The sequence below is a fragment of the Homalodisca vitripennis genome, chromosome X (assembly GCF_021130785.1).
Source record: "Homalodisca vitripennis isolate AUS2020 chromosome X, UT_GWSS_2.1, whole genome shotgun sequence".
Lineage (NCBI taxonomy): Eukaryota > Metazoa > Arthropoda > Insecta > Hemiptera > Cicadellidae > Homalodisca > Homalodisca vitripennis.
This window is the reverse complement of record NC_060215.1, coordinates 40,170,182-40,195,695: the sequence shown is the minus strand read 5'-3', so window position 1 is coordinate 40,195,695 and position 25,514 is coordinate 40,170,182. Positions and strand designations below refer to the sequence as shown.

At 33.3% G+C, this 25,514-nt stretch overlaps 1 protein-coding gene across 1 annotated transcript; it reads right to left on the bottom strand.

Moving 5' to 3' along the window:
* Positions 1–2,059: 2,059 nt before the first annotated feature.
* LOC124368949 (phosphopantothenate--cysteine ligase) lies at positions 2,060–24,925 on the bottom strand. Its single transcript, XM_046826516.1, has 6 exons — positions 24,669–24,925; positions 19,612–19,742; positions 17,784–17,884; positions 16,444–16,658; positions 12,460–12,645; positions 2,060–4,399 (listed from the first exon to the last, which is right to left on the bottom strand). The coding sequence occupies exons 1-6, from the start codon at positions 24,786–24,788 to the stop codon at positions 4,229–4,231; spliced, it is 924 nt and encodes a 307-aa protein (XP_046682472.1). The 5' UTR covers positions 24,789–24,925; the 3' UTR covers positions 2,060–4,228.
* Between the last annotated feature and the right edge of the window lie 589 nt (positions 24,926–25,514).

Genomic DNA, 25,514 nt, shown 5'->3' with positions numbered 1-25,514 from the left:
CTCCCCCTCTCTCAAGCCAACCGGCTCAGGATCGTATCACCGTAAACATCTCGATCAGCTGATTTACTTGTCTCGAACCTACAAACAATGTCCACGCACAGCGTCTAGTTAACAAAAGAGCCTACTTCCTACCGCAATTCAGCATAATAATTACAACTACGGTACAATGTAACCAAAATTATTTCAGTGCCATCAAATGTAAATATAACTAAATATTCTTTATTTCTTCTAGGGTATAATTATTTTATACTAACAGGTGGCATTGACTTTCATTCAAACTTAACAAATTACAAAAGCTAACCTAAAAATAGCTTAAACTGACATCTAACATTGAAACATAATTAAATGAAGTCAGTATTTTAAGGGAATCTTTTATGGTAAACATTTAATTCTATTTACATGAAATAGTTTTTGAAATGTTGCCATGTTGATGTGGGAAATTTTATATATATATACACACACACACACACACACACATCACACAGTCTCTAAGTGATTTTATTTGTCATAAATATTAGTACCTCCAATTTATAATGTCCGCCCGTTCTATCAAGACTTTCCTCTTCTGACCACATTTCCTCCACTTGAATCTCATTTCTTTTATAACAATCTTAGTGTCCAATGTCTGTGTGTGTGTGTGTGTAGGTTTGCCCTATTTCAATCCTACTAGTACTGGAAACAATTTCTTACAAGTTGGAACAACCTTTTTGTTAATATAAAAATCCCTTATCACGTCAAAAAAACCCTTCTACCAGTCATCTACAACTAAATTGTGATTATCAGATAGGTTCCTATTTTTCCAGGGCTGCGAAGATTTTCATGTGATGTCTTCTTTCCAAATCCTTTTTACAGTTTTTTCGGACACATTTCAATATTTTGCAGCCTGCGCAGTTTCCTCTGACATAGGACAAATCAACGATTTTTCCCACACTTCTTTATTTATCACAATACTCAATTATTCTTCTGATCACTTCCCCACTACATATCATTGTAATAGTGCTTTAGACAGTAGCCATTAGTAAAGGAAATAACTACAGTATAAGCATGAGAAAATTAACCACGACAACATAACAAAGACACATCTATTAAAGCAGTCACTTTCACAATTAGCTTACAGGTTTGCCACTGAACAAACCTACCATTAACAAAAATACCCTCTTACATCAATTTAGGTGTAATGCTTACAAACGGTTTACTTTATACTTTGTACATTCATTATAGTTAGTTTAATGATTTATTGCTCAACAATTAGAGTAAATAATGGTATACCAATTCATTGTTTTCTAGTGTTATAATGGATGACATATTTTTTTACAAAATCATTTGAGCGTGTTACTGATGTTAAGTGCCTGCAAAATCAGGTGATATCGTTATAATAGATAGCTGCACCATGTGCTGGGCCAGAGATCGCCTTGTGATTCACCACACAAATATTTTAAAACACAATTCGAAGAACAGGACATATAGTAGTCCTGTTGCTATATGGAGTTTAGGGAATGATTATATGGACACATTCCATAATGTTCTTGTTTCTCTAACTATTGTAGATTGCCTACAATAGTTTTAATTAATTATTAATGTATTGTATCATTAATTTAAAAATAATAGATGTTTATGCTTTGCATTTGAAGTAAGCGTTCATCATTTCTAGCCTTGCTTTTTGCTTTACACTCTATATTTGTATATTGTGTAATTTTATAAATTTTTTACGTAAATCTTATGTATTCTATACCTATGTATATGTTCTGTACTTTAAAAAATAAATAATTAATGATCCAAAATGTCTGAAATCCTGTTATCCTATCAAACCTTCCATCGTCAAGAACAAACTTTAAACAAAATATGGTAAGTATTTTCATACATTATGGATGCTACATGTATAATTTAGATTTTGCAAATGACGTATGCAGAAAATTGTAATAAGATTGATTTTTACAAGTGTATTATATATGTGGTGAAGTTCTAACGCACTATTCCTTGCAAAGTAGGATGCTGAGAATAAAACTGCCTCATGTTGAAATCTGGTTATAACTATGGTTATAAATAAATGACAAGCAAGTTTTATTACAGTATCTTTATTCAACAACCACATTATAAACATTAACAATATAAACTCTATTGCACTTTCCAACACATTAACATTCTTATTTCTGTCATTAAAAGTACAGTAACAAATTATAGTATAAATTTGAACAGTAGTGAAAAAGAATATTTAACATCTTTAAGTAAATAGCATTTTCAATTCAAACAACCCCAACTTCTCTAAGTGAGTGTGGCTAATAATAAACTAAGGTGATAGTGATCTAACTCCTATTCAAACAAATGCTAAGGAATGTTGGATATCATCATTTCTATTAAATTTTCCATTTTTAAACATTTTTATTTTTTGTATTTTTAGCATTTACTCAAATGTTTTATTATTAGGCCATTTCAAGTTTATAAAAGTAAATTAACACTAAGATTCATCACAGCTTGTCAGATAAGGCAATAAATGCATAAAATTACAATTAACTTCCATTTTAAATTCCAATTCTCAAACTTTTTCTTTTAAAATTCAGTAACAAGCTTCAGTTTTATTCTTCTGGTTTTATTCAGTGGAATGCTTGAGCAGTTTTAGTCTTCATATGATTTATATGGGACAGATCCATAATTCTCATATAGTACGTCCTAACAGATAGAGGACATGGATCTTCTATCCCTGATAAAGGAATGTCCATATATTGAAGTTTACTAAATTATTACTATGTGCTAACATATGTTGCATAAAAGGTTTAAGAATTGGAGACATATAATAGAATTCAACTGATCTACAAATGCATTACAGTTCTTTGTAAATTAAATTTCTATGTTGTTGTTGTATAAGAGAACAAAATTTGATTTCTACTATTGTTGTTGTATAAGAGAACAGACTCATTCAAAACAAGATAGAGTTTTCTAAAGTCAACTGTACAATATTATCTCACAGTATGTAAAGAAATTATATAAAAACAATGTTTACTACTTAATGCCTAAATTCTCACAACCAAATTAATGTTGTATAGATGTTTGTATCTACAATCAACCCTCATTAATCACAGGACAATATTATACAATAGACTTGCCTATACTGACTGACACTGATTGTAACAGTTAACACACAAAAATAACTGGCATCTCCCTATCACAATGGCTCTTCACGTGGAGGGATAAAAAACAGTGTTCAAAAAACAAGCTCAATTCGTTATGTAACGCAATTTCTTACCAAATATACAAAACTAATAAAGAAATACTAGAATCAACGAAATGTTGATCAGGACAGTCCTTAATTTCATAATATAACATGCTTTAGACATCACATAATAGTATGTTTTCTAGAGTGTGTTATTTTATCTACCAAAAATATACACTTCCTCTGTTTTCTTTTAAAGAATTTGTATGAATATTTAAGCTAAAGAATAAATTAAGATTATTTGTTATGATAGGCAAGCTATAAGTTATATTACAATGTACTTAAGTAGGTTAATCTAACAATTGTTAATAACTTATTTATTACATTAATACTTTTATTGATTTGATTGAAACTATGCTATTCTTTGTACCCTGTGCATATAATGAAATATAACAGTAAGTTTATGATTTGAACTAACAGTTATTGCCATCTGACATTATTAGTTTTTGGTAAGCACGAGTTGCAATGAGAGTAAGTTATGAACTAAATGTGTACCACAAAAAAGCATATACTTTTATGCCATATACAAGTTATCTAATGTAACTGTAACACCGACACCATACCTCCTTTTTTTGGAAATTTTTCTGCCTGATTAAACATGCTCTCAAAAACTAGCCATTGTATGTAATTTTGACTCCTCATTTACCAAATACAAAACTGACTGTTTCCTGTGTTATTTAATAAAGTCATATTTAAAATAACAACATAATATGATAGGACTTGTTTAAATATCTTGATGAAATGAGAACTAGTGGTTGGCTTTTGGACCATAAGTTCTAATACAATATCTAAATTCTATGATCAATGTTAAGCACTTTACTATTTTGGGTTACTAGATTTGCACTCAATCATATTTGACAATGACAAGCAATAAAAATTATATATGACTGATACTCATATTTCATGGCTTCTTGCTTCTGCTTGATAGAATGCTTTCTTGATTTCTGTTATGGCTATTTGTTATACCAATTAAAACAATGAGAGCTAATTATAAAACAATTGACAGAAAACACAAATATACTAATGTGCTAAAATATTTTCATGTCTTTGGAGAAGATCATTGACTATTTTTTCTTCTATCTCTGCCCCTGATGAAATTTCAACATCGGTAAGAGTAATGTTGTAGTGTGTTTCTGGCTCCACTATTGTTACTTGATGTTTCCTTGTATTAAGCATATTCCCAATTACAAGCTGAAAAAATATGCATTTTTAGAATTTATTATTAAAAGCTAAAATAAAGCAATAAACAGTATGTTAGAACAAATTAGAACGTTTTCTACTTTTAATATGTAGTAGTAATAGCATAATAAAGAAAAATCAAAAGGAGAAAAAGTATGATTCAAAGTCAAAAAGGATGCAAAGAGAATGAGAAGGCGCTGCAAGGTTTGTTTCTGGGATGGTAAGGAACACCTGTTCTTGTCTGTTGTACTTGTGAAGAATATCTATTGTTCTGCCCAACTGGGTGCATTTACACTTCTCACAAAAAGTTGTAGAGTCAGTGCCGGTTTAATGGGCAAGCAAAGTACGTGGTCGCCTGGGGTGCCAAGCAAAAGGAGATGCCTAAGAGCTCTCCAATGTTCAATATTAAAAAAGGACACTAGACTACTATTAAAATCGCCAAATTGTAGGAGTTGAGGAGTTAGGGAAAACCATATATACCCTTGAGCATACTCTGTGACGTGTACTTTTCTGTTTTACCTGAGCAATTGTTATGTAGAACTGATCACTCTACATAACGAAATTTTACATCCAAATGAAGAAGCGCGCATTCATTGTTGCTGCAATAACAGAACGGTCACTGATTAGACGCCAATCAGCTGTTCAACTAAAGGAGTTAGGCTAAGGTGAGCCATTACCATGCCATTGATATTTTGTCGCTTGCGTATGTCAGTTAGTAAAATTTCAGTATAATAATTTTGTCTTTACAGAATTAAATATCTACGGTAAACTAAGCCTTGGGCCTCGTAATAAGATTGTCAAGTCCTGTCGATAAACGTAGGAAATTAATACGTTATCTGTAATAAATTAATACTAATCTAGTCTTTTAATAGTTCACGGAGATAAATAGTTGTAAATACGTGTTCATAGTGTCAAATACTGTAACCACATATTGTTTCTGTAAATTGTACATAATTAGGCCGAGATATTATCTCGTAACAATTGCATCGTCTCTCATAAATTTCCTTACTAAACTTGTTAACTGTTCTATAAATAATTGAATCGGTAACTTTTAATGTTTGTATATTATTTAGTTTTACTCAGAATAATGTAAAGGCAGTTGTCATGAAATTTATACCTACCATTGCCGTGAAAGTGCATACATTAATGCATTATGTTAATACTTCAATACACTTTACTATAATTATTGTAATTAACTAGTTTAAGTAAGAACAAACGTAATTAATTTTTCTGTGTCAGAATAATTATGCTTTGTGTTTAAGACCAATATTGTATATCATTGTAATTGGCAGATTCTGGGCTTTTTTAATGTACTTATGTTTATACATTAAACGTTTCTTTACATTTTACTGGCCGCTGTAAGCTAAATACGAGTATGTTAGACACACCAACAATAGTGACAGATGTTGCTGTTTTAGTCAGCTGGTTTCTTTTAAGTTAAGTTTGAGATTGTTTTCATGATTGATTATAAGTAATGTTTACTGATTTCAATGAGCTGCAGAAAATGAATAAAACTGACTTTATGAAATTAAAGTTTCAATATTGGATTGCACGGACGATACAATCGACGGCTCGTGTGTGTGTTTTGGGTCCGCCCAGTTGGTGAGTAGACTTTACACTACTTATTCCATCGTGCTCCCCTGGGAGGTCGGACTAACTCCGTCAATGTCATTGTGGAGCCTCTACCTATCGGACTAGGCCTGAATAACTGCATCAGGGTGGATCCAGTTTCGAACTTTGACAAATGGGACTCAACTTTAATTTAATGTCTAGCCATTATGTATTCATGTGAATTATTGTTTTGTAATTTTGTAGTTCAGGAATATGGTCATCATGATTTTGGCCACTGTAATTTTGTATTAGTAATCGGAGCGCTCCTACCGTAATAATTTTTCGTATTTTTATTTCAATTGGCCAACGAGTTAAGTTTAAGTTAAGTTAAATAAATATTTGTTTATTTAGTTTAAGACCTTAGCACTGTGAGAGAAATAGGCAATACAGAATGAAATATGTGAAATATTGGTTTTAATTTCTAATTGCCTGATATTTAATTAGAGACCTTGCAACTTACTATTAGAAAATAATCAACCGAAATCTGTGGCTAATTTAAGTACCTAAGGCTTAGTGTCGTAAACCTAATAGTTCTTGCGTGCATGGTAGTGGTCTCGATTGAGCATACCTGAGGGCAGGAAACTGTTCCTTGTTGGAGACCTGCGACTATCACACCCCATCAACAAGGTGGCGCCCTTATTACCGAGCAAACCGTAACCATCTGGGTATCCGTCAATCTTAGTAGTCCTCTGTCACTGCGCAAGAACTTGGTTGTCCTGGCGCTCTACCAATACTCACGCCCTTCTCCACTGAGCGAGGCCGACAATATTGCTAACCCGCGAGGAGGGGTGGCAAATCCCACTACCTGATTTATTGTTATTCTCAAATAACAATAATAACAAATGGACTCATTCGTTGGGCTCCCCTCCATCATCTACTTGAACTCGTCTGGCAGACGCTCCTCCCCCTTCATCGCATTTTGCGTTGCTCTGTCATCTACTGCCTCATGCCATGCATTACAATGACATTCTTCGTTCGATCCTAACCGTAGAAAACAAAACCGCGCTTAACCATTCACAATCTAGTGCTTCTTTGTTTATTAAACGTAATTTAGGTCTAGTACTAGTGCTGGCAGTAGTAGTAAAAAGCTCTCTGGGTCATCCAACCACAAAAGAAAATTGCGGCACGCAAAAGAAGATAAAATACAATCAAAAGCACTACAGAAGTTATTACGGCTTCAACTTTCTCAACGAAGTTGGACAAGGACGATACTGCTATTACAGCCAATGTAAAAGAAGATGAATTGACAATATTGGAGGCTGTAACTACTACAGTCGACAAGTCATCAAACAAATGAAACTAAGTTAATACTTAATTCAGGCCTAATTTTACAAATTTTATTTACATTTAAAATAAGTACAAAGTTAAGCTTGAATACGGGTTTAGGTAGTAGGTTTGGTAATAATAAAAATAGGTTTGGTTAGGTAGGTTTGGTTGTAGTAATAAAACATTAATTCAAAATATATTATATACCTTTTAACTTTGTTTAGTCATGTTTATTTACAAAACAAATAATATTGGAGAGCCTATATTGGCCTAGTAGTATTGGCGCGATATGGGATCGGGATATGTATGACTCATCGGTGGTTGGTGAAATAAACAACAACTCTATAGTCTGTGCGCAGGATGATGGGCCTCCTCACACTAATCATCTTAGTTGCCACTGTAATGTGCATTTAACTTGCGTAATTTATTTATTTATTTATTTGTATTTATTTGTTTGCGATCATGGATAATCAGGAGTCTACTTTATTCTTATGCAGTCAATTGTATGACAACGTTTATCTTTCATTGGTGATATATAAATTTCCAATAAATCAAAAATCCATATGGGCAAATTTAAAAGTTGTAAAACATTGTTTTTGTCCTTCATCCTTGTTATTGCCTATTGCCTCTCTGTTGTGTTGCTGGCCATGTAAAAAATAAAATATAAACAATGGATGTTGCAATGTTTGATAATATGTTGCAAAAACCCAACAGCTGCTGCCAATTTAGGTGAGGTACTAGAAATTACTTCTTTTACAAAGAGAAAGCTTATGTAATAATTATTGAATTGAGTTACATTAATTAAATATTCAAAAAACGAAATACCTCATTAAACAACAGTTTTTAGTTTATGCGACCTTAAAGAAATTTAGAATTGGATTTGTATTGTAGCATCAGAAGCTGTCCGGAGGCATGTCCCCACTACTATCTATGGACTGTGGAGGGTGGTCACTATCAATCATACGGATGAGATACGAAAACTTCTTACTGAGCGTAGTCCTGTGCAAGTTACTGACATTGACTTTCCCATTAATGATAAGGGTAGGAAATTCTCTTCACTTCATTTCACAAGAAAAGTTAGCAATAAGGAAAAAGTCCATAGGAATTGGTTGATGTATTCAATATAAAAAAATAGTATTATGCTTTGCCTGCAGTCTTTGGAAATGTGCATTCATCTCATGCCGGAGACCAAGGATATTCCAAGATTAACCAAGATTTTGACCAGTCATGAGAAATCTTCTACCCACATACACAATTGTCAATCTTGGCGTGATACGATTACGTTTGGATAGAATGATCAACAAAGAGCATGAGAGAACCGTTCGAGCTGAAACAGAACATTAGAACCAAGTGTTTAAACGTTTACTTCGTGTTGTCCAATTTTTAGGATCTCAGGAGTCGGCTTTTCAAGGAACAAAAGAGACTCTTTTCGAGCGTAACAATAGTAACTTTTTGAAACTTGTAGAGTATATTTCCAAATTTGATGTTGTCATGGCTGAACGTGTAGGAAGAGTTACTTCTAAAGAGATGCTGCGAGCCCCACGTTGGGTGCCAATTTGCTGCGAGCCCCAGGTTGACTGCGTCAATTTGCTGAAGATCCGCTCCTACGTTGCAGTGCCAATTTGTCACGAGATCTGCCCGTCGTAGTTGTGTCAATTTGCTGTGTCGGTTTTTTAGTGTTGTTGACGCCCCATGTAGTTGTGCGCCTTTTTGTTACCAGTCCCACGTTGCTGTACCATTTTGCTCCGGATGGTGTTGGTCGCCATCTTGCTCAAAATCTGCCCAAAGCTAGCTGCGTTCCCTTGGTACTGCTTGAAACTCTGCCACCTTCCAGATAAACAAATTGCTGTCCCAATCCTCTGTCACAATCACTACTCAAAATGTGCTCCCTCTCATTGGTGATGTAAATTACTTCGTATTAGCTAACTCATACTATTCCAACTTAATATCAAATTACTATTAAATTTGAATGTCTGTGATGTTGTCACCAACAACAAGTCTATGTCTATCTCAGGTTTTTAAATAGGTTAAGTAGTGGTTAAAAAATTTAATATCACTCCATTAAAGTTCCTATCACACTTTTGTATAAATGGGATACTCAAAGAAAAGTCAAACCAAGTGACCTTGACGTTAATTTATTCCATATTACACTGTCCATACATATATAATTCCACTCACCTTGCTTTGATAATTTAAGAGTCTAACATAATATCCCATCCTTCATTAAAATTTCAATACACCATATTACAGTTTCCTATTAATTTCACCACTACTATCTCAGGAGAATCCACACAACCTCCTTGCTTCAAGTCTGGAAAGAGAAGACGGAATCTCCGTATAAAAACTACACATACCGACTCAAAACAATACTCATCCCCTCTCCCGTTCAAATCAGCGTCTTCACGAATAAATATAATTTGATTCTTTTCTTATAATTGTCGAAATTTATCACGTTTACTATAATTAATCAATTTAAGTCTTTCTATTTTCTTTTTATTATTTTTTCAAAGCTTTTTATTTAAAATTTTAGCAACATGTGCTTTATGACGTCATCAATATACAAGTCATTTATCCCACAATTGGCTTTTCTGCGTAATTCTATTTAATACTTTTGTAAAACACGAATTTTGGTTATGTTTATTTCATTTTAATTAATCAAATCTTTTCCCGTATAAAGTTTAATATATTTCTTCGTTATTAATTAAATAAATCTCAATTCCGACAACATGTGATTCACTGACGTCACAGTCTGCCGATTCACTGACGTCACAGTCTGCCAATTCCCCGCGAATATTCAAATGTCGTAATTTGACCTGTTACAGAGACACATGTTCTCTATTCGAGTAAACTAATACACAATGAGTTTATTTATCTCTTGTCCACAAAGATCCAAAACCGAATCATAAATGACCTAAAACAAGCAACATATTATGCTATAATACTAGACTGCATGAAATTGTTCAGACATTTTTGGAAAATACAAGATCTGATGAAGGTGTCAATAGCATTCTCATAAACGCTTCAGAACTGGTAGAAAAAATTGTGTTTCTGCTGAATTTGAAAAAGAAACCAAAGTTCGCCCAAAGAAAACAAAAAGGCAATTCTCCTATGAGAGTGAGGATGAACCGAGTCAGGCTGGACTGGCATCATTCAAAGTGAAATTTTTCTTTGTGGTGCCCGATACAGCATTCAACTCAATGAAAGAGAGGTTTGAACTCATGGAGAACCACAGCAAGAGTTTTAGTTTTCTGTATGACATTAAGAATCTTCAGACATGGGGCAAGAAGACCTTGAAAGACACCTGCATACAACTTCACAATGTTCTGAGTGATGGACAAGAACGTGACATAAACGGAGTTGAACTGTTCGAAGAGCTTGTAATTTTTGCGCCAATCTTGCTACCCAGAAGTTCTCCAAGTACGGCCTTGTCGTATATAACAAAAAATTATTATATGGACACATTCCCTAATGTGTTTTTTTTTTTCTCTAAGAATCCTTTTGACACTTCCTGTTTCAGTAGTAAGTGGTGAAAGAAGTTTTTCTAAGTTGAAACTAATAAAAAACATCTCAGATCCACCATTTGTGAGGAACGTTTGAATGGACTGGCAACAATGGCCATTGATAATGAATTTTTAAACCAAATGGACACTGACTACGTTCTCAACAAATTTTCCAAAATGAAAGCAAGGAATATCTCTTTTCAGTGTTAAATGTAAACGTTTTAAGTTTGTTTTTATTTAACAAGTAAATAAATGGTTTAATTTACTTAAAACTGATTTGTGTTATATTTATTGATGTGTTCACACTTAATTAACTTTGAATTTTTATACATGCAATTGGTTTTTAAATTTGTATATATGTAATTGGTTTTAAAATTGTTTTAAATGTTACATTTGATAAATAAGGGCAAGCATATTTAACATATGCTGATAATTACAGTAAGTCTCTACATTTCTTCATATTTCGCACGTTCCCACATTCTTAAGCATTTATATTTACTCGTATTTTTTAATGAATCGAGACACAGAGATAATCTTAACTACCATATAAGTCTTTTAGGGGGGGGGGGGCACCAGAATGTTGTTCAAGTGACCAACATTCACACACACTGTGTGGTTTTTCACATTGTTCTAGAAGCACTAGCAAAATGTCTAGAACCGGCCCTGTGTAGTGACATAAAAATTCAGGTAGATGAGATTGTAAATAACATTGTAAACATAATTTCATTTTGTAGGCTGTAAAAACCATCGTAACATTGCTTCTTTGCAAATGGCCAACATTTTCGAGCTAATGGAATATTGTGGACTTAAACAAAGAGCGGCTGGGACAAAATTTACCCACAACTTGTAATGTCACTTATATATTATGATATGCTACGAAATGAGCTCATATGACCTTGTGATCAACATCTATATCACCATCTAGAAAGGAAAAAGTAAAATAAAGATTTATTACCTATAAGTTACTTATAAGTTATATAGCTAGTCTATATCAATGCATGTGTCAAACAGTAAATAATACAAATTTTTTAGTAAAGTGCATATTGTTCTGGAAGTAAACTTGTTAATACCAATAACAGGGAAAACAAGTTTAAAACCTTTTAATAGAAGGACAATTTCAAAATATTCACTCTCAATATGAAAAATGTGAACAAAATACATGTATTTTATATCTATGCCTTTCATGATTTTCCAGTTTGAAAGTTAAGAATATCTGATGGCCATGTATTAAAAGTTGAGTTTACTTTAATATTTATTTATTTAGGGAAATATACTTTTTGTCACTCTATGTATTAAAAACAAAACAGTATATATGGAGCTTGGCAGGTCAGAAAAGAACATAGACAGGCAGATCTTACAGTGAACTTGGATAATTAGAGCTGAAGGGACCAATAAAAATTTGAAATACCCCAGATTTTGAATTATGGAAACTATAATAGTATAAAGGTATGTTAAGGAACCAAAGAAAAAGTTCTAAATAACAAAAAGTATGAATTAAAAATGTTTGAATTATCCTAATACAATTGCATATTATCAATCTATCTGGTCTTTAAATATTCACCATAAAAAGAAAGATAAGATCATTTGATTCTATGAGAATTGTGAACACAATACATCCAATAACTTTTAAATGTTCTTTATACACTTTTTATAGGATATATTTAATATCCTTTCCTGTCAGGTTTTTGTACTTGCCTTGTGTTTATATCTATGCAAGGCAAGTCTTGCCTTCTTAATGAGGATGTCGGGGTCAGTTTCCAGTTTGAAAGATACAACAAAAGCATGTGGCAACCATTCTGACACAAGTGGTTCTAACATTTTGGGAACCAACTGCAGTGTAATCACCAAAGGCCCATCTCCGGATTGCAATTTGTGCTCCGGCTGAAAAAAAATCACCTATATTCAGTAGAAAGTTGTAAAAAACAATTAGAGAAATGCTTAAACACAACAAATATAGCATATACATTACATAAAAAATAGCTTTAATGAACAAAACATAGGCTATTTAAGAATCTCTACTAGATACCTCTTGACAACTCTACTGTGCTTCATCCAAACTTCAATCTCAAAAATTAAAAGACCTTTCTTCTATTTCAAAACAAAAACGCAATATAATTCCAAATAACAATGGTTTGAACATGATCATCCCTAGTGCCACTACCACTCTCATGAACGAATCTAATTCTGTCAATGAGATCACATTACTGTCTGATTCTTCTGCACAAAAATTACTTAAGTTAGACCCACTGATGAGCAAAATGTACTGAAACAACTTCTTTCTCTTAAGCCTTACACCAAAATCTGGTCATGACCCCAATATCTTATTATAAATTCATATGATAAATCCTTTCCATGATACAAGTAATATCAACCCACAGGAGTGTAATCTGCATACACAGTGTAGCAGAAAAAGACTACTGTGTATTGGACATAAGCTTTACAATTTAACCCTTTAAGGAGTATGGACGTCATATGACGTCTTCCTTTGATAGTCTAAAATGAGTAATGGATGAAATCCAAAAAAAAGTATCATAAGGAGTAAAAAATTAAAATCTTTAAAATCTCTTAAAAAATGTTTATTTACATTTGAAAGCTTAATAAAAAAGGACTACGTGTTCTACAAGTCAATATTTCAGTACTTTTTCAACATCACTTATTTCCTCACTACGGCAGACTCAATCAGTATTGCCTGCCATTTGGACAATAGTAACAAACTAAATGGTTGTTTAACAAATATGTCACTCTCACAAGATAAATATAACCACAGTATGCAGTATACAAGGAATGGCTAGTATAATGTGGTGACATATTCTTACAGCAAAGCAATGCGTGCGAGACGCGACCTTGAGTCGGTGGCTTCTACCGGGTGGCTACTACGATCTGGTGATAAAATCATCACAAGTGAATGCGAGCACAAACATGGAAGTTAAGTATGTTGCCGATAGATGGAACCACTTTACAGACTAATCTACCTAAAGGCAATCAGTAATAGCAATGCATTTACAATAATACAAAAATAAACTAAACATCATATGACGTCTGTACTCCTTTTGGCCACTATAAGAATATACGTCATATGACGTCCTTACTCATTATGTAGCGTTTAGACTCACTCCTTAAAGGGTTAATACCTCAATCTCAGAAGAACTAAACACGCAATAACTCAAAAGCAGAAGGTAGTTACATGTCTGGTAGGTGGAGTGATTCCTGTACACAATAATGAGTAATTCTTCTTGAAACCATAAGAATTATAAAGCACAAGGCACAAACACAACCTTGTATATTGACAGTATTACATTTGTAATCGAATTGTAAATTTACAACAAGAATTACAATTGATTGATTGATAATAGGGGAAGGGTTGGGTGAAGTATGAGGCCAAGCAGAGGAAATGGTTTGTGTCTGGGACAACTGTTAGCAAGTGTTTAATATTGGAGTGATATATCACGCTGATGACATAGCTCTAGGCTTTAGAGGAAATAACATCGAGCATATTGAGACAGAGTCTGCTGCCTCGCTGTCGGGCGTATGTGAGTTTTTCAGAGAGTCATTCCTGAGTATAAGCACTCTAAAGACCCAGCTCATTTCATTTCTAACGAGAGGGAAAGATGATAGCATCTCCCCTCACATATTCCTGACAGAAGACACCCCTATTCCTAAGGTGGAAAGCTACGGGTAATTGGGCTTAGTAACTGATAAATACCCTATCTGGGTACTGCACATTGATTCTCTCTGCAAAAGAATCTCGTCATCCCTTTTTTTGTTCTTCACAGAAATACCAAACTGCACAAAATGATCTACTGCTCTTTGATAGAGTCAAGACTGAGATACTGTATTCCACTGTGTGGTGCAGCATCATACTCAATCTTAGAACAACTCTTCATTCTTCAAAAAAGAGCAGTTTGCATCGTGGCCGCTTTAGAAAAGCGGGACTCTTGCCGGGATGGATTCAGGCGGCTGGGTGTGTTAACAGTAACTGGGCTCTATCTCCTGGACGTGATTTCCTATGCTCGCTTTCACTGCGAGACCCCCACAGGAGAACAGATCCACGAACACTTTACCCAACACAATACCCAACTTTGTCCTCAAGATTAGCAGTGGGCTTTGTTATGTCTCAATCTATGGGTGCTATGTTTTTTAATACATACAGTGTTTTAACACGTAAGTAATTAACGTCTAAAGTTGGTTGTATTAAACTACATGCAACTGGCCATACACAGAATTAAATGCAAATTCCAAGATTTTAAATACTGTCATCAGGTTTATGTTGAAAGTAAAGCAAACCAAAAGATTTTCAAAAAGATAATTGTGAACCAATTAATAATTTGATGAATATTTGGTAAGACAGAATTTAAATTCTTAAAAAAATTTCAAGTGTAATAATTAGAAAATTATGTCACTTTACATGTTATTCATTATTAACTGTTAAAAAATAAAAAAGTAATAAATAGTAAGTAAGTAGTTTATCTTATTGTTGTTCTTAAATCCAACTGATGAAGATGGGGTTTTGCTGTGCCTCTTCTGAGATACTTTGGCAAAACAGTACAGAAAAGTATTACTTTGAATTTATTCATCTATTAACACGTTCGCTACCACCATGTTAAGAAAAGTCGTATACCTACAGACCAGCCGGCTCAAAATATGAGCCGCACGGTTTTCTTCCCGTGCACCGGCATCCCAAATATGTGCCGCTCGGGGCACCTCAAATAGACTGACGTCCCATATTTGTGCTGCTGTTTGCATGCCACTATTATTGCCATGAAAAATCACTGGTCTATTTTAGAGGCTTGATACTTTTGTATTGGTCTATGGGGATATCTGGCTCACATGTGGGACGCTTGGTCTCTGGATATCTTAAAAATTACGTCCTATCATGGCCTATCATGCCAACTTGTTATAACCAGTGGCACAATAATTAGACTATGAATATGTGAGCACTTAAATATAATGTAGCGTGGAACATTCTGACTATAAGTGTAAATTTAATAACTTATTTAATAAATGTCCACTTATTTTGTTAAATAGTTATGACATATGGGTTAACAGTCATGTATTATGTCTTGTAGAGTAAAAAGAACCCCATTTATGTTTTTGTACCTTGAAATAAAATAAATTTTATTTCTACTACTTAATTTTCTTATATTCTACTTTTTTAATTTCTAAACTTAAAATTCTTGTAGGCCTATAGCCTAATAAGGTATGTATGATAATACATTCAATGAACTTGTATTTATGACTCTGTTGTTTGAGTTGTACCATGAATTAAAATACTATCATAATAAGATATGCATGTTTGATTGAAACTTACCCTAAAACCTAAAGTAATTGAGCAAATAAAAAGTGGCTTATGGGATGCTTGGTCTACGCTAAGATTTTGATGCTATAGACCGAGCGTCCCACATATGCGCCGCCGTAAAAATTACGCAAATCAGCAATATATCAAATAAGAACAGTACAGACGTACATTTTAGGTTATTTGTTGAATTATAGCTCAATTCAACAATATTTTATCCTTGGTCTGTGGTTAGTCTCACACCAATCATTTCTCGGTCTGTGTAGAACAACCACATTTTGTAACGGTGGTCTGTTACGGTGACCCGGGCGGAGCAAATATGCGCCGCCTGGTAGCGAACGTGTTAAAGCATTACAGAATCCAGTATATCAAGGACAACCACTTACTATTTTATCTGCAGGAATGTAGAAGTCTGATACTGCAGCTGCAAGGTATATAAGAGCCCTTTTTTGCAATGGTGCCAATTGCAAGCAAGCTTCTCGCAGCAACCACAGGTAGTCAGAGAGTGTGGTGAAGTCAATACAGAGTAGCCGGCCTGTCGAGATGGCGGACTGGTAGTTTTTTAACAATGGCAACATCTTGGGGACAAAGTTGTCTGACACTGTAATAATAAATTAACTAAATTAACAGTAATTGAAACTTGTCTGTAGTTTAAAATGTTTAAGACGGTTCTTATTGAGAAGATAAAACTTTAAATTGGCTTTAGTCTTGGAGCTCCGGTAATTGAGGGACAGGACGTTGGCTAGTCTTGAAATGTTTTAACAAAATGAGTATGAATATTTCAAGTTTCATGTAGGTATTTCAGTGTTACACAGCTCAATTGTTTATTGGATATTCTTACATTTAGGCTCTATACTCTGCTAGAAGTAAATAAATTATATATTACTATGACTAATTATGGATGTAAAATATCCTCTAGATGCCTTAGAACACTGCAGATTTGAAAGACTGTTATTCAACCCTGATTATGACAGCTCTCCCAGCATATAGAGATACAATTATCGTGATATGGAGGTTCTTGAACTTTTCACGTCCTAAGCCTTTAAGAGCTTTTATTACATTCTTATGAATCAGAATTCTATATTGGCAACCGAGGTGTTTCCTATCGTAGTAGTGCCATGATTGAGATGAGATTGATTGAAGGGGTATGTCTTCATCGTGTCCAAACCATAAGACATTGTACATGATTTTTGTGACATAAATATTGGTGTTAACCCTCTAAATTCATAGGTTGTTAATACGCCCTACAGTGAGGGTTTCATCAGTTATCAGACCCAAAATTTTGCCAGTAGTTCCATGTCAATTTCTGGCAGAGCAGCAATCTCATCCCATTTTCTACAAAATATCAGTTTCTCAGTCTTCATCATGTTACACCACCATGTAATTTGAATGGTTGTATTGAGTGGCTCTTTTGAGTCCTGTGTATGAGCTAGTTCGTCTGTGGAATTTTTCTCAAGTAGGCAAGTGTTATGTCATTAGTATACATTAACCTCCTTACTACCGCCAACCTCAGATTTTTCATAAATTGAAAAACTACAATTGAGAAACTGTCAGCATCAGAAAAATAAGATATTGGCTGTTTAGAACATTAGCAAAATTCTCTCTCTTTCCCTCTCCCTCTCCCCCTCTACTCGCTCACCCCTACATAATTATATCCACCTTTACAACATTATTCCATTAAAATGTAGAATAATTACTTAAATAAGATAAATAAAACATAATTTACCTTGGATTTTAGGTCTGTCAGGATCATCTCCAACAACAGTAAGTGTATTCAAAAATTGTTGACCAGTGAAATGACGAACAAATGGTTCCAGAGACTTTAACCTGCACAAAAATTTTTTTAAGGAGAGTTAATTAGATGCAGAACAAACACTAAATATCTATACTATCTCGATCAGGAACTACTTGAATTACCAACTAACACAACTCTTGAAAATCTAAACAATTACTATTAACGTATTATCAAAATAAAACAAGTGTACTATTACTATTTACATCTACAAGTCAAAATTAGAGTAAAAGTAAATTAGCTTCAGTCCAAAATTAAATCATATGCCATCATAGTTGGATCAATTCTAGACTATCTATCATTTGAATCCATAGTACTTAAATATTTGAAATATTAACTACCAAGAGCATGTGTTAAATATAAAATGTTGTAATTTTGCATTGTAATATATAGGAGACCTGTACTTTTGTAAGAGGTAATACTTTAAATATATTCTCAAATTGGATTTATTAAAATGGTGGGTATTTATAGTTATGCAAAATTGTTATTTCACCTATGGTCAAAGTGGTGTCAAAATTGTTTTAACTTTTTTTAATTGCCTAGAACATAAATGGAAAAAGAGAATACGGGAAAAGAAATAATAATAAAGAGGAAACATTTTTTTATACTTGAAACAGCACTTAAAGATTGGTAGATAAAATAAGAAATTATATGAATCTAATGAATTTTGTTTTAACCCAGTATTTGTTAGAAATGTATACACATAACAATTTCTTTCTGAAAATCTGTACTAGTACAGTAAAAAAGGGCCCGTTATAAGTTTAATATATATATATATATATATATATATATATATATATATATATATATATATATATATATATATGTTATACCCATTAACTCATGAACAGTAGAATACAAAACATTAGAAATCTGCTTGTTTTCTCATTAGTTTCTCATAAATGAATTAAACATCAAAATTTACAGTATAATTACTAACAATAAAATGAAGAAGCAGGATACACATATTATATTCGGTTCCTGTAAGAGAATTATTGCAAATAACAATGATGGTCTAATTTTAGTAGGCTTATCTTAGCTGGTAAGCTTCAAGTTTTTATTGTACTGATTAACCTCACTTGTGAGAACTCTAAGAATTGAAAAAGAGTCAGTAACCTAAGAACAAGTCTGAGAGGTCTCTCATAGACTTAATCTCTTTCAATTTTACTACAGTGAAGCTTCAATAAGCATCAAAAATCCTGACCGTCAATAATCCGGATTCGACTATGGCAAAAAAAATTGCATCTAGTAAATACTTGTACTGAATCACATTTTTTGCATGAGTTGCATGCAAATTCCGGTTATCTGTTAACTTAGATGTACTATTTCATTACATACATTAGAAAACAGAACACACACATACATTCTATTTTTAGATGTTTTATTTCCATATGATGCAGAAATAGTACCATCGGATGAAGACTAGAATGAAGGTGACAATCGACAAGCAGGGCCTAGACATTTTCAAGCATTTGCAATAGCCGGATACTGATGTTATGACTTGAAAAAAAAGTGCAAGCACACTCGTAACTCGTAGAATACTTTTTGTTTTGTTAGTAATAGAAATTAATTAGGTCTTTATTTGATTTTCTTACTAAACAAATGAGTGATTTAGGTTAGTTGGAAAAAAGACAACAAATTCAAAAATTACTTTTGATTAATTCGAATTATTGATGTTGTACTGTATTCCTAATGTGTTCAGGGAATAACTTTAGATTACAATAAGCAATGGATTAATAATAGTTTTTTCACTTTTACTTACCTGTAAAGAAAAATTACTGCATACCCTGAAGCTAGGAAATATTCTGTGGAGGCCGATCCTCTAGTTCCTGCACTGAAGTTGTCAACGAATCGGACTGTGTTCAGTTCTAATGGCACTGTTGTTCCACCAGACTGTTTGAAAAAAAGTGTGTTATGGTAAATGATTCACTTTGCATTTCAAAATAAAACTAATTAAAACTTAATTTTTGAAATCGAACCGCTTGCTCCATCTACTAGACGTAAACTAGATGTTGCTGGTCGGTTGTTGACATTTTCATAGATGGTGTTAGTAGAGAAAACATTGTTTTCCACAGTTTATTGTTCAAAATGTTGCAAGAATTCAATGCTTTCCACTAAGAGCAAAATGGTTGAAATTTCATCACTGACATTTGTACTTAAACCAACTAGCAAGGAACTACCATCTCATTCATTCATTCACTATTGTTAAAAACACCATTTTTTTCTTACAATACTCTATCAAACAATGAGGAGAGTCGATACAGTACAAGATAGATGGTACTGATAAAAAGTGCAACGGTCACAGACAGGATTTGAACCTGCGCAATCTCCAACTCAGACCCAAAGTCTAACGTCTTAGACCGCCCAGCCATCAGCACTCCCATTGATACTTTTGTTTCCACGTTAAAATTTGTGGTGTTTAAATTGTCAGGAATATTATGAAGGTGGTTTTAGATCGTTATCAGTGATGCTCCAAAACACACTAAAAACTGGTATTGTATATTTTGTTCTGTTTGTTGTGCACCACTAATATTAGAGACAGCTTATATTGTAATAAAGGTTGGGGTACTTTGGTATTATCTGGAGGCCACTCTGTCCATATCTACTATTTGTTATTATGCTATATATACATATGTATTATAAACAGAAAAAGTTAAAGCTACAATTTACAAGTGCTCATGTAATCTGAGCTTGAATTAAGGTACTATCTTGAGGGACGTTCTTTTTTCACCAGAAGTGCGGGATGGAAGGCGCCACTAAAGTCTGCAATGATGGCCAAGGGAATTTTTAATGTCAGATAATGTTGGATGATCTGGCATGTAATCTGAGGTTGGGAAAGTACGAATCGGAAATGCCCCTGGCCATCAGTGCAGGCTTCGGTGAGCATTTTTGGTGCCATGCGCACTTCTTGCGAAAAATAAAAACAGTATCCAAAACCAATCTCAGATCATGTGTGCTCTTTGGTACTACTAGTAACATATTTATGATAACCTAATCTAAGCCTACTTATATCACATAATAAAAAGGGGTAGATAGGGAAAGAGGGATCAGATAAACAGATATATTTATCAAAATAGATACGGAACTGTACAGACTTATGTCTGGACACATTAAAACAAACCCAACTCATTTGTCATTCACATGTTCATTCTCAGTTAATATTAATTATAAATAGTATATTTTAAAGTAGTCTACTAGTCTAAATATTACACCATAATAAGTTATTCAAATTTTGTTATAATAAACAATAATTGTATTGTATAGTGAAAATTTGAAATAATCATTTTATAACTTTATAAGCCTATCAGTCAAATATTAGCTACATTACAGTGAGTTTGTTTTTTTTTACACTGTGTGTAAATAGACCCACACATGTAGAGTTTGTCTCAGTTTATTCGCAACTTAGTAACGTCAGTTCATTAACAGCATAATGCTAATACCTAGAATGAATCAGCTGGTATTATGTTACCACAGTAACATATTACTAAAATATAATACCTCACCAGATAATTTTGGTATTAGGTTATTGACAAAGAACAGTATTTCCCATCTCTAGCAGCCATTACTCAAATACCATACATATGATTTAAGTTTAAATTTGTTTGAATTAATTTGGAAAAAAAAAATGTGTAACAGAATTATATTACTTTAAAGACTGTACGAAACAATATTGTTTTTCTGTAAAATAAAACAGCTGACATTAATTATGAATACCTACAGTTGAAATGTTTTGTATTTTACAGCTTAGATATTTCTAATCAATAGTTGATTTGATTGTCATGTTGGACACTTATTATACTGCAGCCCTCATCAGCAGTAGTGACATTCTTTTAGTGTGGTTTGGTTTCATAAGTTTGAGATTTTGTACGTATTTCTTTAAACTTTATCCTGAAAATTCTGCATAAAAAATCAAGGCAGCATTTTGGTGTTCTTGTTATTTTTCATTCTTCATATCTTTGAGTAAAAGTTGATTGAGTTTATAAAATGTTAATCCTAGAATACTACTGTGCGTAAGTTTTACGTATATGCGCCACGTTTATTGCGTACTCTCCCCCCCCACCCTTCTGGTTCAAGCTTTGGGCAGTACTTCTACTGATCTGTAGTTGTTCGGCCTCCAAAGTATAAGAGTGCGTGTAAGTCTTTACCTTGTCTCAATATTGATTTTTATTTAGGCTGTGCATCAATTTTAGGTAGTATTGCTCGATAAATAAAATATGTACATTTTACGTATAGGTAAGTTTGTATAGTAAAATAAGTAAGTAAACCTATTTTAGGTTTTTTTTTTGTTAAACAAAGTTTATCTTAGAGTTAGTAAAGACAATCTGTATTATCAAAATGGCAGATTCGAGTATTGTCAAAGATGACGAAATTCTCAATTTACTCGAGGAAGACTTAGTAACGAGACGACAATATCTTAGAATTCCAAAGCTCTTCAGAAGATGAGTATGACAATGATGCAGACCCCGAGTTCGTGCCAGACGCCAATGAAATTTCAGATAACGAGATTATCGTGACCATAAAAATTATTGAGAGAAAACAAACCCAGCCAGCAAAGAAAAGAAAAGATAACGGTGCAGTGGCAGTAGGATCGTCAAAATTAAGAAAACTAACTGATGTTAGGAATCAAGACTTGCCTGTTATTTCTACAGAACAAGAAAAAAACTGATACTACCAAAATTGTCAAGCCAGATACAGACATGCTTTTTGGAAAGGATGAGTTCCTATGGCATTGTAGATGTGAAGATAAGATTAGGAAAACACCTGACAAAAAAGTTGTTCACATTAACCCTGGTCCTACCGCAAATGCACAACAAGCTCAAGATCCTGTAGAGAATGTTTTAAACATTTTTTTTCACTCAGGAAATAGTTGACAAGATCATAAGACATACAAATGAAGAAATAAGTTTGAATAGAGCTAAGTATAAAGATCCATCACATTTTTCGCTCAAATATGTAGACTCAGAAGAAATACACGCATTTTAGGGCCTACTGATTTTGTCTGGTGCTCTAAAGGACAATCGCCTTTCATCAAGGCTTTTGTTTAACTTCTCTAACCTATGTGGAAATAAATGTTGGGCTACAATGTCTGAAAGAACATTTTGTTTTATTGCTGAATGCTTGAGATTCGATTCCAAAGATAGAAGAGAAGAAAGGAAGAAAGAGAACAAACATGCAACTATAAATGAAATATGGGAACTTTTGGTGACTAACTATGTATTGAACTACAAGCCCAGTACTTACATCACGATAGATGAGCAGCTCGTTGGATTTAGGGGGAAATGCCCCTTCAGAATGTATATCCCATCCAACCCAACAAATACGGAATAAAAATGGTTATGATGTGCGACAACAGCACAAAATATATGATTTGTGCAAAACCCTATCTTGGTAAAGGCACGACACTTCCCAAGGTTCCATTAGCAGAATATTTTGTTGGCCAACAGATTCCCCAACAACATCAGGGAGCAATCGTAATGTGACCATTGATAATAGGTTTACAGCCATTCCACTCGCAACTCGGCTTCTAGAAAAAAACAAAGTAACCTTGTGGGAACCATTAAAAAAACAAGAAGGAACTACTGATTGAGTTCACAGATACTAATTACAGAAATCGATAGTAGCCTCTTCCTGTTTCATGATGACATTACAGCTGTTTCTTATAAACCAAAACGTAACAAGATCGTTACATTGGTCTCCACAATACATCCAAGTGCTGTAGTCAATGAGTAATCTGGAAAACCAGAAGTTATTATGACGTACAATTCAATAAAAGGAAATGTTGACAAGTTCGATTAGATGTGTTAAGGAATGAACTGTGGCAGACCAAACGCTGGCCGATGTGTTTTCTTTATAACATGATAAACATTACCTGCATAAATGCCTATATTATTTATGTCCTCAACAGCTACTGCGCTGGAAAAGAAAAATTAAAATCCAAGAATGGAGTTTATGCTGAGTCTGCATGAAAAGTTAATGTTTTCCAGTCAACAATCTAGACTTAAGAGCTGAACTCTATCTGTTGACTTGAAAAAATGTATTGAGAATGTTTGGAGCAGCATCAACAACATGCAGTAGTTGATCAACAAGGACCTCGAAAGTACAGTTCATTTTGTGACTACAAAAATGCAGGTATTTATTTTTTATTATATATGTCATTATACTTAGGATTTAAAACATAATCCACATTTAGTAGGCTAGCTACTATATGTTTTGCCTGTCATATTGAATTATTTAAATCTGAGCATAAATTTTTAGGAAAAATTTTAACGTTTGCTATTTAGTGTAAGTATGATTTGTAAAATCATTCTTCGTTTTTAATGAGATTCTATTTGTTTTCTAGAAAGACTACAACTTACTGCCCTTGCGGAAAAGCTATATGTGGTGAACACCAATCCATACACCATTCACGCGCATACAAAGTCTCACACGCTTTGACATACGCATCCCCACCTTAAGCAAGCACATAGGCAAAAAAAAAACACAACACAGAGGCATACAAATAAACCTTCACATAACCTAAAAAGAAATAAAAATACAAATGCCACGTAAAATTTACATATTGGTAGTAACAAAGGTATACCAAATCATGGTAGTGTTCTAGGGTTAATACACATATACTTGCAAAACAAAAAAGAGTTAAAATATAAATATTGTTATGGCATATTCTTATCACTGTACATGAATTACTGCAAAATATGACACGTAATTTTAAATACTAGATCTAAACATAGCTTAGGCTAATCACTTTTAATTTGAATTCCACAAAACGCTTGGCACTGAAAGTGTTAAATAATGAGTAGCCGCCGGATTCTAACTTACCGTAACCAAAACTATTTTGTTATCAAAATGTTTGTTCACAAACGTTGTTATGTTTGATTTACTTTCATTAAAATTCGATGGTGGTCTATAGGATGCATAAAACTCTTCCCAATTTGCCATTGTATTAAACTCAAACCATACAACAAACAATTTACCTAAAACAAAACTTAATTACGAATATGTAAACAAACCGAGTTACAAAACAAGCAACCAACTCAAACAGAACGCAGAATAGTGAAAAATTGTTATAGGTCAGGTGAGGAAAAGTTTAGTCAGTTTTTTCTGTTATGTACGAAAAAAAACCAAAACTCAGCTGGGATAGTTTGTACTGTACAGGTTAAAATATGTACTGTAGCCACTCAATGGATTACAATTGGTTTCTTTCTATCATCTATTTCTCTAGAGTACACTCAAATTTTATACCATGCTGCCTCGCTGTTATCTTGCGATTGTTTTGTAATTTGTATCAACTCCTTTTTTGTAGCTGGAATAAGAAATTTTAATATTTTCTATTCAAATTTGACTATGTGTTTGAGTTGGGATACATTAATATTTCATTTTGGGGTTTATAAAGAGAACATGATTAATGTATGAATCATTGTATAGGACTAAGGTCTTCTTGACAGTGGCTCTTATGTTGATGACCTCATTTGTATTGATTAAATTTAAAATGGTTGGTATGTTGTATTCTATAAAACGGGGAGAGTTTGTTCAATATAAAATGTAAAAGAGCTAATAACACAGCAAAACGTATCAATATCACAGCTTATTATATAAAATAACTTTCTAAATATCACAGTCATCTGAGGAGTAAATAAAAATGTAATTATTGCAGTTGTCCTATAT

Coding starts and splice junctions, on each gene's coding strand:
- LOC124368949 (XM_046826516.1), bottom strand. CDS start 24,788: ATGGCAAATTGGGAAGAGTTTTATGCATCCTATAGACCACCATCGAAT. Junction 19,743..24,668: donor ACAAAATAGTTTTGGTTACG/GTAAGTTAGAAT, acceptor TTTTTCAAACAG/TCTGGTGGAACAACAGTGCC. Junction 12,646..16,443: donor ACATTCCTGCAGATAAAATA/GTAAGTGGTTGT, acceptor ATTTTTTTTCAG/CCGGAGCACAAATTGCAATC.